This window comes from Alexandromys fortis, unplaced genomic scaffold (genome assembly GCF_014885135.2).
Source record: "Alexandromys fortis isolate MF-2015 unplaced genomic scaffold, M_Fortis_MF-2015_v1.1 scaffold_25, whole genome shotgun sequence".
Lineage (NCBI taxonomy): Eukaryota > Metazoa > Chordata > Mammalia > Rodentia > Cricetidae > Alexandromys > Alexandromys fortis.
The window spans coordinates 1,608,838-1,622,100 of NW_026067904.1; the positions used below are offsets into that span (position 1 = coordinate 1,608,838).

Sequence of the window (13,263 nt, forward strand, 5' to 3'; positions counted from 1 at the left end):
TTTCTGTCTGACCTCTTTTACTGCATCTCTCTCTCTCTTTTTAAGATTTATTTATTATGTATTCAGTGTTCTGCCTGCATGCATCCCTGCAGGCCAGAAGAGGGCACCAAATCTCATTACAGATGGTTGTGAGCACACGTGGTTGCTGGGAATTGAACTCAGGACCTTTGGAAGAGCAGGCAATGCTCTTAACCACTGAGCCATCTCTCCAGCCCTACTGCATCTCTTTTAGCCTTTTTTGATCACAGGAGCAAACTTCAGACTGTTACGCTACACCTGGAACCTCAGCATGCTTTTGCAGCTGGCTCTGCCCACTTCTCAGATTGGGTTGTGAAAGCCAAGCCCAAAGCTTGCGCACTGGTCGGAGTTGTGGAAACCACAAGCAGTTTTTGCTTAGCTTGCAGTTTCTAGTTTCTATTTAGCACTGCCTGTTAAACAACAGCAGCTCCTCTTAAAGGAGCAGCGTCTTTATTTTTTATTTTCCGCTTTCTGAGGTGCTACATGAAAATTCAGGCCCATGTTGGAATGCCAAAGTGTTGTGTGATGTTTACTCTTTGCTTTTCTGGGGGGCCTGCCACTCAGCTTCCAAATAAATCACACACTGAGAGTTATTTTTAGTTATGAGTGCCTGATCTTAGCTTAGCTTGGCTTGCTTCTAGCCAGCTTGTCCTACCTTAAATTATCCTGTCTAACTTTTGCCTCTGGGCTTTTGTTTTTCTCTATTTCTGTATATCTTACTTTACTTCCCTCCCCATGGCTTGCTGGTGTCCTCATCTCCTTCTCATTGCTCCCTCCTCTTCTGGATTTCTCCTATTTATACTCTGTCTGCCCCGCCTATCCTTCATCTTGCCTTTCTGTTGGGCCACTCAGCTCTTTATTAGACCATCAGGTGTTTTAGGCAAGCAACGAATCACAGCTTCACAGAGTTAAACAAATGCAGCATAAACAAAAGCAACACACCTTAAAATAATATCCACAATGTAGGCTGCCCTGTGTGTGCTGGGAATTGAGCCCTAGCCCATTGAAAGAGTATCCGGTGCTCTTAACCACTGAGCCACCTCTCCAGCTCCAGGATAAAACATTTTAGACTCCTTCCCCATTCCCCATGTTCAAGGAAGAAGCTTTATAGTTTAGCTACATCTCTGTATATCTGCTTCCCTTTATAATAAAATTGCCAGGAGTTGTTTTATTCCTCACTCTTTCCCTTCTTAAAAATATTTTTGGGACAGAGTTTCTCTGTGTAGCCCTTGCTGACCTGGAACTCACTCTGTAGACCAAACTGGCCTTGAACCCAGAAATCCTCCTGCTTCTGCCTCCCATTCTTTCTTAACTCATTCCTGCAATCTAGCACTCTTGAAACAGGAGCCTCTTCAGTTGAAGGCTAGTGTAGGTTAGGCCTTGTCTCAAAGAAAGAAAGGAATTTTAAAAAAAATATGGCTATAGGACATATGGATATTACTTCTGTTAATCTTTGTATTGTCTCTGTTATTTCAAGGTAAGTGAAAATATAGATTAAGAGCTGGTGGTGGGATAGTTTGCTTAACTGTGTGCTCTGACTATCCTGGAACTCACTCTGCAGACCAGGCTGGTCTCAAACTCACAGAGGTCTGCCTGCCTCTGCTTCCCGAGTGCTGGGATAAAGATATATACCACTATGCCCAGCAAAGTTTAGTTTTTAAATTCTGTCTTAACAACTAAGGCATATAAAATACTGATTTATTTTCAAGTGCCTAGTGGTGGGGAAGCAGAGAGCTAGCTGGATTGAGAGATAGGTGTGAGGCCAGACTAAGGTGGAAGGAACAGGATCTTGTTTTGTGTGGGCACTCGAGTGAGATGTGCAGTGGTAACAAAAGGAAGGACTGGGCTACTACAGGATGCATGCCTGGTTAGGGGTGGGGATGGGGTCAGGAACTTCAGGGAAAGGGGGGGACAGTTCATCTCCTCCCATCCCTGATGTATGCTATGGAATGGGGCTTCTGAGGCTTGCAGCTGTTTCTCTTCTATCTTAGATTTGGATTTATTTTCCCACCCTGCTGAGACCTGCTTGTGAGTTTACACTTCTTAGCAGGGGCCTGTCAGCTCTAGGTCTTGGCTTGTCCTGATTCTTCAGGCTTTGAACTAATACATAGGCCTATGACCTAGAAACTTTTGAGAACGTATATCTACTTTCATGATAACATTTGATTTTTAGATCATTGGTTTTCACACTGAGTTTATTTATCTCTTAAAACTTGTTGAAACATCTTAGAGATAATTTCTTTTAAAGTTTATTTATTTATTTAGTATACAGTGTTCTGTCTACATGTATGCTTGCAGGCCAGAAGAGAGCGCCAGATCTCATTATGGATGGTTGTGAGCCATCATGTGGTTGCTGGGAATTGAACTCAGGACCTCTGGAAGAGCAGTCAGTGCTCCTAACCACTGAGCCATCTCTCCAGCCCCCTTAGAGATAATTTTTTAAATATGAGTATATCAGTATTTATTATACTAGTAAAAATTGACTAGTTTTAAAATAATTTATTAAGAATAAATTTATTCATAATATCATTTTATTTTTGTTTTATGTGTATGGGTGTTTATGTGTATGCTGTCTGCCTGCGTGTATGTATGTATATGCATGATGTGTGTGTAGTGCTTTTGGAGGCCAGAAGAGGGCGACAAATACCCTGGAACTCAAGTTAGAGTTGTGAACTACCTTATGGATGCTGGAAATTGAACCCCATTTTTTCTTTTCTATTTTCTCTCTCTTTCTCGCTCTCTCTCTCTCTTTCTTTCTTATTTTGCAGTAGCAGCCAGAGCTAACCACTGAGGCACCTCTCCAGCCCCCCAACCCCCCCCCCCATAATATTAATAGGGTGTTTTCCCCTCCCTCACTTCTTCTTTGAAGTAAGATCTCAGTATGTTGCCCAGTTTACCTTGAATTTATGTTCAGCTTGGGCTTGGTATAGTCCCCTGAATAGTTAGGACTATGGGTTCCATTATGTTTGCATCCATGCATCCATCCGAGTGTGTGGGTGCACATGTGTGCAAATGTATGTGGAGGCCAAAGGTTGGCATCATGTTTCCTCATTATTCTCTGCCTTTTTTTTTAAATGTTTATTTATTATGCATACAATATTCTGTGTGTATGCCTTCAGGCCAGAAGAGGGCACCAGACCCCATTACAGATGGTTGTGAGCCACCATGTGGTTGCTGGGAATTGAACTCAGGACCTTTGGAAGAGCAAGCAATGCTCTTAACCTCTGAACCATCTCTCCAGCCCTCTGCCTTATTTTTTGAGACAGTCTTTTGCTGAGCCTGAGGCTTGCCACTTTGGTAGATTTGCTGGCTGGTTAGCCCAGTGGATCCTCTTGTCTCAGCCTTCCCATTGCTGGGCTTACAGATGTGCACTGCTGGGCCTGGTCTTTTTACGCTTGCAGAGAAGCACTCTGTTAGCTAACCTGTTCCCCCAGACCCCACTTTTTTTTTAAAAATAACTTCTCATTAAATGTTTTAATTTGGGAGGTTGCATTGTTTTATGTTTATAAATATAACTAATGCCTGCCTAGAGGATTTTCATATTTGCTCTTGTATTCAGTATGCTGCTGTAGAGTGGATTGGATTAGAGAGTAGGAAACAGTTCAGCCTCATGGAGATTTAGTTTTTTCACACAGTCAGGCACTTTTCATGCCAAACAAAATGTATTCTTAAGAATCTAAGAAGGTTGCCAAGATGGTCAGTGGATAAGTACTTGCCACACAAGCCTGTCAATTCAGTCCACATAACCCACAGTGGAGGGAGAGACACAGTTCCTAAAATTTGTCCTCTGATCTTTACATATGTGCTGTCGTGTGTGCGCCATACAAACACATACTAATATGAATTTAAAAATTAAGAATTTAAGAAGAGTCTTAAGAATTAAAGTTTTTGTTGATTTTTGCAGATTATCAAGAATATGAAAATGTTTTTGCACGTTGTAATATTGAAAGGAGTTGTATTATACTTTGGAGACTTGGTCCTTCATGTAGCTTAGGCTGGTCTGTAGAGCAGGAGGAGCTCAGATTTTGAGTCTTCCTGTCTCTGATTCTTTTTTTGTTTTGTTTTGTTTTTTCGAGACAGGGTTTCTCTGTGGTTTTGGAGCCTGTCCTGGAACTAGCTCTTGTAGACCAGGCTGGTCTCGAACTCACAGAGATCCGCCTGCCTCTGCCTCCCGAGTGCTGGGATTAAAGGCGTGTGCCACCATTGCCCGGCCTGTCTCTGATTCTTGAGTGTTGAGATTATAGGCATGTGCCCCCACACCTAGTTCTCTTGGATCATTTTTAATTTGTAAATTCATTGAAGAGTAGATTCTTCTTTGCTTCTGAGGCTCAAGTGCCCCCCACCCCCTGCCTCCAGTATGGAAAGAAGTTGCTATTTCAAATGTACCCAAGCCAGAGCCCTTGCTCTGCTAGGCAAGTACTCTACCATTGAACCAGCACCATAATTTTTGGAGGAGAGAATTCTAAGGAAAGAAGATACTAGTGATTATTGCTTACAAGGAGATAGAAAAACAGAAAAACAAGGTCCCTGCAAGTACTTAATATATTTCACATTTTGGGTCGAGTGATGGTGGGGCACACCTTTAATCCCAGTGCTCGGGAGGCAGGGGGATCTCTGTGAGTTTGAGGCCAGCCTGGTATACAGAGTTCCAGGACAGGCACCAAAGCTATAGAGAAACCCTGTCTTGAAAAATAAAAAATAAACAAAGAAAAAGGGGAGAAAAAAGTTCAGGTTTGAGGGAGGTTAAGTTTTGTGTACAGAAACTGCCAGTTCCTAAGACTGTTACAGTAGTGGAGAAGGGATGGTTGCTAATTTGTCATCTGACGTCTCTCTACTGTGACTGTGGGAGCTGGTAGACAGCCGTGTTCTTCTGTTAGTCTGCAGGTGTACTGTTAGAGCCTTGTAGTGACCACGGAGACAGTGAAGATGGCCGTCACGAGAGGTAAGCCTTTATTGTTGCTGATAAATCGTTTTGAGAATTGGAACAACCTTTTCACAGGTTTTTGGTTGAGAACTTTGGGTGAATATATCCATGATAGCACACAGTTTGGGTAATCTTAGAAAGAAAATCAGGCCTTTTATTTTAGTGGTAGATTAGAATATATTAAGAGGCACAAGTAGACTTTCTCAGCTGCAGACCACCATCAATTATGAACATGCATTATTCAGAGAGAACACAACCTTCTTAGAGACGACAAAAACTTTGATTTATAAAAAAATTAGAATTTATTGATATTGTAAATGGACATGTCTGTGAGTTAACTGATAGTTTGGGAACTGTGGCCAGCCAACCAAAAATCTATAGAGTACTTACTTCAGTGAATAAGTGTGGGATAGTTTCTTTGTCCCTGTTACTGTGTCCAAGAATAACCTTGCCCATTTGGTGCTTGTTCACCCCCATCTCTACAAGATGTCTGAGATAATGAGAAGCATCAGATGCAGAGTCCCTTTGAGGAAGAACAGAGTCTCAGTCAGTGGACAGAAGGCTTTTCCAGTCACTTGGCTCTTGCTGCCCTTTGCAGCCGTCTGTCCCAAGCTGCCAAGAAGTAGATTCTTCCATTCTTAGTGGAGCTGATTTGATGTTCTGAAAACGACAGGAATGAGCGTTCTGATAGAACATTACTGATTTACTGATAGCCTGTTGGTCAGGTAAAGTTTTGTTAATGATGTTGTACTTAATTGTGAGTAGGAACCTGCTGTTGGTGGGTAAGTAAATTCTTTGGAGCCATGTCTCTGGAGTGTCCTCATACTCTGAAGGTCCACAGATTTCCTGCTTACGGAGCTCCTTGTGCTTCCTTTCAGGAGGCAGGACTGATCCTCTTCCAGCCCAGGGAATTTTGGAGCTATGGGCTGAAGATATAAGATTAACAGGCATCCCCAGAGTGATGACATCGGGATATGGTAGAACAATAAGTATCCATTTAGTGAGGACCCAGTCTTTTTGGAAAGCTCTTTGCTCTTCAACTCATGTCTAGGTTAGCGAACTTGTAGATCTAGAGTACTTTGGTTAGGTGGATTACATTTTACATGGTTAATACTTATGCTTTTCAGATTTAGATAATTAGGTATTTCAAAGTGAGTCTTTGAGAGTGAATCTAACTTATCCTACAATTTGCTCCAACCCTAAATAAAAGAAAGTCTTGAAGCGATGATGGTGCACACCTTTAATCCCAGCACTTGAGAAACAGGCAGGCGGATCTCTGAGTTTGAGCCAGCCTGGTCAACAGAGTGAGTTCCAGGTCAGCCAGGGCTACACAGTAAAACCCTGAAACCCTGTCTTGACCCCCCCCCCCCAAAAAAAAGCTTGTCAGAGAATTAAGTTTATTTCTCAGGCCACCAAAGATAAGATACTTATATAAGGAATTAGCTTCTTGTGTTTAAATCAAGGCTTGTCTTCCAAGTGCTCACCACCTATTATGACCACTTAAAAGTAGCACTTAGGTATATTTATAACAAATTGGCACAGATCTCTTTGAGGAACATTTCCCACTGTGGGTGTATTGATAGCTACTCTATTAATAACAGATACTTTGTTGACTGACCAAAGAGGGTAGGGATCATTTGTGACAGCTTACAATATGGTTCTTACACAGGGTTTCATTTTTCTGGAGAAGTAAAAGGTGAATGAGGTTTTTCTTTTCTTTTCTTTTTTTTTTTTAATGTTATGTATTAGGTGAGGTTATGTTTGTGGTGAGGGTTTAAGAAGCAGTAACTTCCTGTGATAGTGATAGCCTTCAAGAACAGATCCTTGGAGAGAATAAACCTGTTGGTCAGAATTTTTAATATTTTTTAAATATTTATTTTATGGATTCTTTATCCAATATGTATCACTTCTCACTGGCTTCTGTATTGCGGTTTTTAATTTTCCTTTCATAGAGATTTTTCTTTTGGGGGTGGTCTTTTGTGGGGACGGAGTGGTGGAGAATATCGTTTAATTTTTCCAAACCTGAAGTGAGTCTGTGGATCTTTGCAGTATTGTGTGATTTTCAGATATAGGGCTCCAAAGAATGGGCATATGCCCTGTTGTCACTTTCCTCTTCAATTTTAAACGCTAACTATATTGGGGAAGAGAAGAGTTTAGGTAAGAGGTAATAATAGCAGTTACCTTTTTAGTCTTCAGATGCTAATAACTATACTTGTGTTTTTAGGAAGGAATATGTGTTATGTGACAGTGATAAATTGCCACACTTGATTCTGGTAAGAACTATCTTTATATTATAGTTCTTAAAAATGTTGCTTAGATTCATGTATCAGTTATGTCTAGCCCCTAATTCTTGCATTGGATAAGTTAAAAGAGTCATGTGTGTTTTAGTTAAGCAGCAATTAATATGATTACAAGATTGTGGGTTATGAAAAACTTTACTAAATTTGAAATCGAAACTTGGTTTCCTAGTAAGACATTATAAAATGCAAATTTATGTTTGAATGTAGTTTGCTTGTACCTGGAGAGATGGCTGCTCTGGCTGCTGTGCTCTTCTAGAGGTCCTGAATTCAATTCCCGGAAACCACATGTTTGCTTGCAGCCATCTATAATGGAATCTGATGCTGTCTTCTGGTGTGCAGGCATATAAGCCAACAAAGCATTCATAGACATAAAATTTATACAAACCTTAAAAAAAGAAACAAAACACTGACTCCTCTTCCAGAGGGCCTGGCTTTGATTCTCAGCACCCACACTTGGTGACTCATCTGTTAGTCCAGTTTTGGGGGATCTGATACCATCTTCTGGCCTCCTTTGGCACTAGGCACACACATGGTGTGCATAACATAAGTGCAAGCAAGCATCTGCATGCACGCATGCAGAAACGGACGGTTAGCTTTGTTGGCACAATAAAGTAATGAAAAATACATAGGGATATTTGTGTGCTGATTGTGTCTGAGCCAGTTATAAAAAGCGTCATGGTTATGAAATGCATTCTTTATTTTAAAATGCAGGATTCTAGTAGCAAGATCCATGATTTGAATGCCAACACGGAATCAGAAGTAACGGACGGTCAGAGTGGTGGTGTTCAAGGAGAAGCAGCATGTGTACAGGTCGCTCATTTAGATCTGAAGAATGTTTCTGATGGTGATAAGTGGGAAGGTAATTCTACCTAAACATTTTAATTTCCTGATACCTTTATTTGTAATTGAAGTAACCCAAAGCAGTGATGAGATACCTGCCCAGTTCTGGACAGTGTTTGTCATCCTGCTCTCTTTTCTCTTGAAAACAAATGAAGTTTGTTGTTTTTGCTTTTTGGGGTTTTGTTTTGTTTCCTCAATCATAATAGAAGGACAGTTCTTTCATGAGTAGAATGTAACTATATGATTCGCTTTGAGAATGAGTGCTACCGCTGGAATGGTGCATGCCTATAATCCCAGCATCTGGGGGATCAGCCTGGGCTGTATCATGAGACCATCTCTGAGCCACTTCCCAAGGTACCTCCTTCAAAGAAAAATCAAAATTGATTAAAAATAAAAACCCTAGAATAGATTTGGTTAATTATTAAATCAGATACCATTTCTTGGTCTGTGAAGGTTCAGTGTATTAGAGTTTTGATGATTCTACCAGTTTAAACAGGGTGTTTTGCTACCTTTTCTTATAATCATCAGTTTTTTTTAATTCTTCAAGGGTACTTCTAAGCAAAGATTGTAGATTACAAAAGTATTTAGGGAGACCATAAATAGTTTGCACAAAGGAATGAAGTTTAAATTTAACAAGCAACATGGGCATATTGTTTTGGGGCATATGTTTGTTTCTGTTTTTCGAGACAGGGTTTATCTGTAGCTTTTCTTTGGAGCCTGTCCTGGAACTAGCTCTTGTAGACCAGGCTGACCTTGAACTCACAGTGATCCACCTGCCTCTGTCTCCCAAGTGCTGGGAGTAAAGGCATGTGCCACAACTGCCCGGCGGGCATAATCATATTTTAAATTTAGAAAATGTCCACTGAATTTTTGCTAAAGGTTTTACATTAAGAAAAATCATAAGTTGTAAACAAATATTGGGCTTAATTTAAGTGAATTATTTACACACTAAAGTTTTTTCTTGGGAAAAATACCAGACTCTACAGTTCACTTTGAAGTTGGTAAAAAGAAGCTGGCTAATGAAAGGCATGGATAATGCACAGCAGTGTGGCAGGTGTCAGTGCAGATCTGTTGGGCATGCCTTTACCCTTGCTGTATTTTATCCACTTTAAAATATTGGAGAAGGGGGAAAATAAGCAACCACTTTAGATCCATGAATCTTTATGAGTCCTAAATCATCCTAGTAAAGAGAAAGTGAGACAACTCAGAATTCCTAAGCACAGTCTTTGATCATGTGGATAGACTCCTGAGACTGTCTTTTGGCAAGTTACTCGATGACATACAGTAGCAATAACCAAAGGAACTGCGGTGCCAATGCCCTGGGTTCCTCTTGCCGCCTGACCAATGTAGGTTTTTGTTATTAGTTTTTAATCCCAAGTCCAGTCATTTTTAAAAACTTCCTACCAAATCTTTGTGCCAATTTTTAGTGTTATCCTCCCCTACCCACCAGTTCTAGATTGTGAACCTTAACTTAAACTATATCAGGAAGTTAGTTGGTTTCCGTTTGACTTATTCAGAACCTTTAAAGAAGCTCCCTTGAGTTAGGAAAAGTTAGCATACTGGTGGTGGTGAAGATCACATGTCCATTACTTCAAAGGATTGGTGGCTAAAGGAGCACCTCTAGGAACTGTGGTAGGAAAGGGGTCTCTGAACATGAGTGTAGGACACTGGTGAAACCCTTTTGTCTCTTCTAGTAGGAGACGCAAATAAATAACCACTCACGGTCTCCGCCTGGAGGCTCTGGCCTGCCTTTAACATGGAAGAATGAGCATTTTCCATTGTTTGGAGAGACTGGTTCTCTAGCTCCAGCTCTCTGGAGGTTCTCAAAGAGAACCTGATACTGGGTATTTCCCTCTGTCAGAATTCAGATATAACTTGTTAGAAGAAAGGAAAAAGCCCTGCTGTTGTTTGATGGGCTGCTTCATTGTCCATCCGACTCATCGTCATGATAAACCCATGTGGTTCCCTTTCTCATTTCCAGAAACTCAGTGCCCGGGGATAGATGAGTGACTTCCTAACCCTGGGAGAATGGTTGTCATTAGTCATGTTGTTCTAACTTTGCCACAACTGTGAATATTGATTTTCTGCAATTAGGTGTTGGAATATTAAAAAAAAAAACTTAAATTTTTTTTTTTGCTTTGTGTACTTTGAAATCTATAAACAATTTTGTTTGTTGGCTGTGAGTCTGGTAGAGAAATGGGGATGACTCCACAAACTGGCCCTTCTCTCTATTCCCTAGTAAGTGGGGTTTTGTTTTTCTCACAGGATAGTTAACAGAGCAGAGTCAGCAAGCAGGTCGCACATGTCTATCACAACCAGTGTGGATTTGTGGTAGCTGCTCAAAAAGTCTTAATGGTGGACATCATCTTTCCCTCAGTAGTAAGTCTCTTAAGGAGCATGACGCATAACAAAGGGAGATTTTTGTTACTTTCCCCTTTTGGTCCTGGGGACAGAACAAGAAGCACTCCATCACTTAGTGATACCCGCAGCCTTTTATTTACTTATTTTTTGGGGGTGTTGGGGTGGGCTTCAAGACAGGGTTTCCCTGTACCTTTGGAGCCTGTTCTGGCACTTGCTCTGTAGACCAGGCTGGCCTCCCACTCCCACAGATTCACCTGCCTCCAGCCTTCCGAGTGCCACTGCCCGGCACCCTCAGCCTTTTAAGAGAGTTGTTTTCTTTCTGTCAGTCTTAGTGAAAGGTTTCAAAGTGTACCTGACTAAGATGGCTCGGTTCTTCATCCTGATTCTGAGATTTAATAACAGCCATTTTTGGGTTTGCCTTACTTGATGAAATATAAATGTATATTTGTTAAAGTTTGGTTAGTAATTTCTTTGCACAATGTTTTTGAGCAGAATGCCTAACTGGTCTTAGGGAAATGTTTTTGGTATCCTTGGCTTTGTGTTATGTGTATGGTTTGTTCTGCCTGTGCTGTGTGTTCACTGTAGTGTTTTTTGCCATTTTTTCCATTTTATTAGCATCATGCCTTATCACTTTCCCCCTCATTGATTTCAAAACAATGCATCTGCAGAGAGATGGGGAGGGTAAGTATGGTTCACCATAGTTTAGTTTTTTTTTCCTTTTTGTGGGTCACTTTGTCTGTCTTTTTATTAGCCCTTCTCCTGCTGTCCCCAAATCTTAGGAAAACTTGTGTTAAAAGCTCAGAAAAAAATGTTTTTGTTATTTTTTTTCTTAAAAAGTGGTAATTTCTCAATGTTCATTATTAGTGCATTTGCTGGGACACAGGTACAAGGGTTGCTTTGAAATCACTGTATTGCTGAGTTTGTTGTGGGATCACATACTTGTTACCCAACTTTTAGTCACCAAACTGATCTAGGTTTCAAAAGCAAGCTAAGTCATTTTCTAAAAACTGTTAAAAGATAATGCTTTAAATGGCTGCTACATAACATTAAACAACATTGCTGAAGTGGTTGTCTTAATTACTATCAAAAGGACAACTTAAAATTTTGATATGCTAATTCATTGTTCCATTAGGTTTTGCATTTTACAATAGCAGTATCATCAAGATTTAAAATTTTAGTTCTAAATCTAATATATAGCTAAGAAGCCCTTCCTCTCCCACACTCCAGGATGTTTAAAGTTAGTGTTGTATTGGGCATCTATTTGTAGATGGTGTATGTGAGCAGAGGCATAAGCTGTATTATCATGGCTTGAGTGGAGAGTATACAGGATGGCGATGATGAAATAAATGTGCTTAAGGAGGACCACTGCTGTTTGATTCTCACTTAAATACTGTTCGGGATTAAAGTGTGTGTGTGTATCCTGTTTATAGGAACCTCATAACAGAAAGTAATTATCACTGTTTTGATGTCTACTGCTAACATTTTTTCATATTATTTTACATATTGTGAATAGGGTAAATTGGCTTCTCACTCCGAATATTAGAATTTTTACAGTGTTAACTTCCATTTATTAGTTCTGTGTAGTGTGGGGAAAACTTTCATATTTTAACATAGCCAGACATACCATCTGATAGTGAGAGAGTTCAAACACCCAGTGAGTGTTGAGTGTTCACTGTTTCTAAGACTTATATTGAAAAGGTGTTTTTCTGTGTAACAGCTTTAGACTATTGAGTTAGTATTATATTGAATAACATCTTTAGAATTAAATTTAAGAAACTTAATAGTGTGTTTTCTTGGTTTGTTACTGGGTTCAGGCATTTAAGGTGAATCTCTTAATGAGAGGCTATCAAGAATGAAGCTTGGATATTTCTAAACCCCAGCAAGCATTATGAATATGCTGTAGTGTCTCTTGCGTTGATGTTTTCCAGTATATAGATATATGTGTGTGTGTGTATTAATAAACAAAACATATATAAAATGAACCCACTAGATAATGTTGTAGACTCAAGACACTCCTAATTCTGCCCTTGTGTTTGTTTCACAGAGCCGTTTCCTGCATTTAAGTCTTGGCAGGAGGACTCAGAATCTGGAGAAGCGCAGCTGTCTCCGCAGGCTGCAAGGATGACTCACCATCCCCTGGGAGAGGACTGCCCTCCAGTGTTATCACATCGTAGTTTAGATTTTGGGCAAAGCCAGCGTTTCCTCCATGATCCAGAAACACTGGATTTCTCGTCCAAGGCCCTTTCCTTCACTAGGTACGTGATGTCACGTATTTGCGAGGCAGTTCTTATTCTGTACACAGGTACTGCTAGGCCTGTAGTTTAAAGCTGCTGTCCCTATTCCTGGAGCATGTTTTGTAATTCCCTAGTTGTTGCATTTTGAATTTATTGAGGTTTATGTGGTACTTGGGGTTTACTGTTAGACTGTAGGCACTTCTTCATGGTTCAGTCCTCATTCATTTATTTATTCATAATTGGAATGCAAGACTCTGAAGGGGAGAAGCTGACTAGTTCCCATTATTCTAATTGAAACTTAATTTTAATTGGGTTCCTCAACTGTCATGGAAGTAGGAGGGAGATAGTGGTATTGGCATCCTCTTGTAGCATCATAGAATGCACCTTATTCCCAGAGGGAGCTGACATGCCACTGAGTGGGCCAGGGTACTGCTGCCTAGTCAGTCTCTGACCTCCTCTGTACTCTTTCTGTGTGTGTGTGTGTGTGTGTGTGTGTGTGTGTGTGTGTGTGTGAGAGAGAGAGAGAGAGAGAGAGAGAGAGAGAGAGAGAGAGAGAGAGAGAGAGAGAGAGAGAGAGAGAGAAAAA

General features: G+C 40.5%; 1 protein-coding gene across 10 annotated transcripts in view; it reads left to right on the forward strand.

Annotated features, from left to right (window-relative positions):
* Window positions 1-13,263, forward strand: part of Fam13b (family with sequence similarity 13 member B) — a 73,630-nt gene that overhangs the window by 40,186 nt on the left and 20,181 nt on the right. For 8 of the 10 annotated variants that reach the window (XM_050134964.1, XM_050134965.1, XM_050134963.1 and 5 more), the window contains 5 exons: window positions 4,896-4,960; window positions 7,167-7,215; window positions 7,954-8,101; window positions 11,059-11,124; window positions 12,488-12,698. In XM_050134964.1, the coding sequence (XP_049990921.1) occupies window positions 4,896-4,960; window positions 7,167-7,215; window positions 7,954-8,101; window positions 11,059-11,124; window positions 12,488-12,698 (539 nt within the window). The remainder of the gene's footprint in view (window positions 1-4,895; window positions 4,961-7,166; window positions 7,216-7,953; window positions 8,102-11,058; window positions 11,125-12,487; window positions 12,699-13,263) is intronic. The other 2 variants (XM_050134970.1, XM_050134966.1) reach the window with 1 other exon arrangement.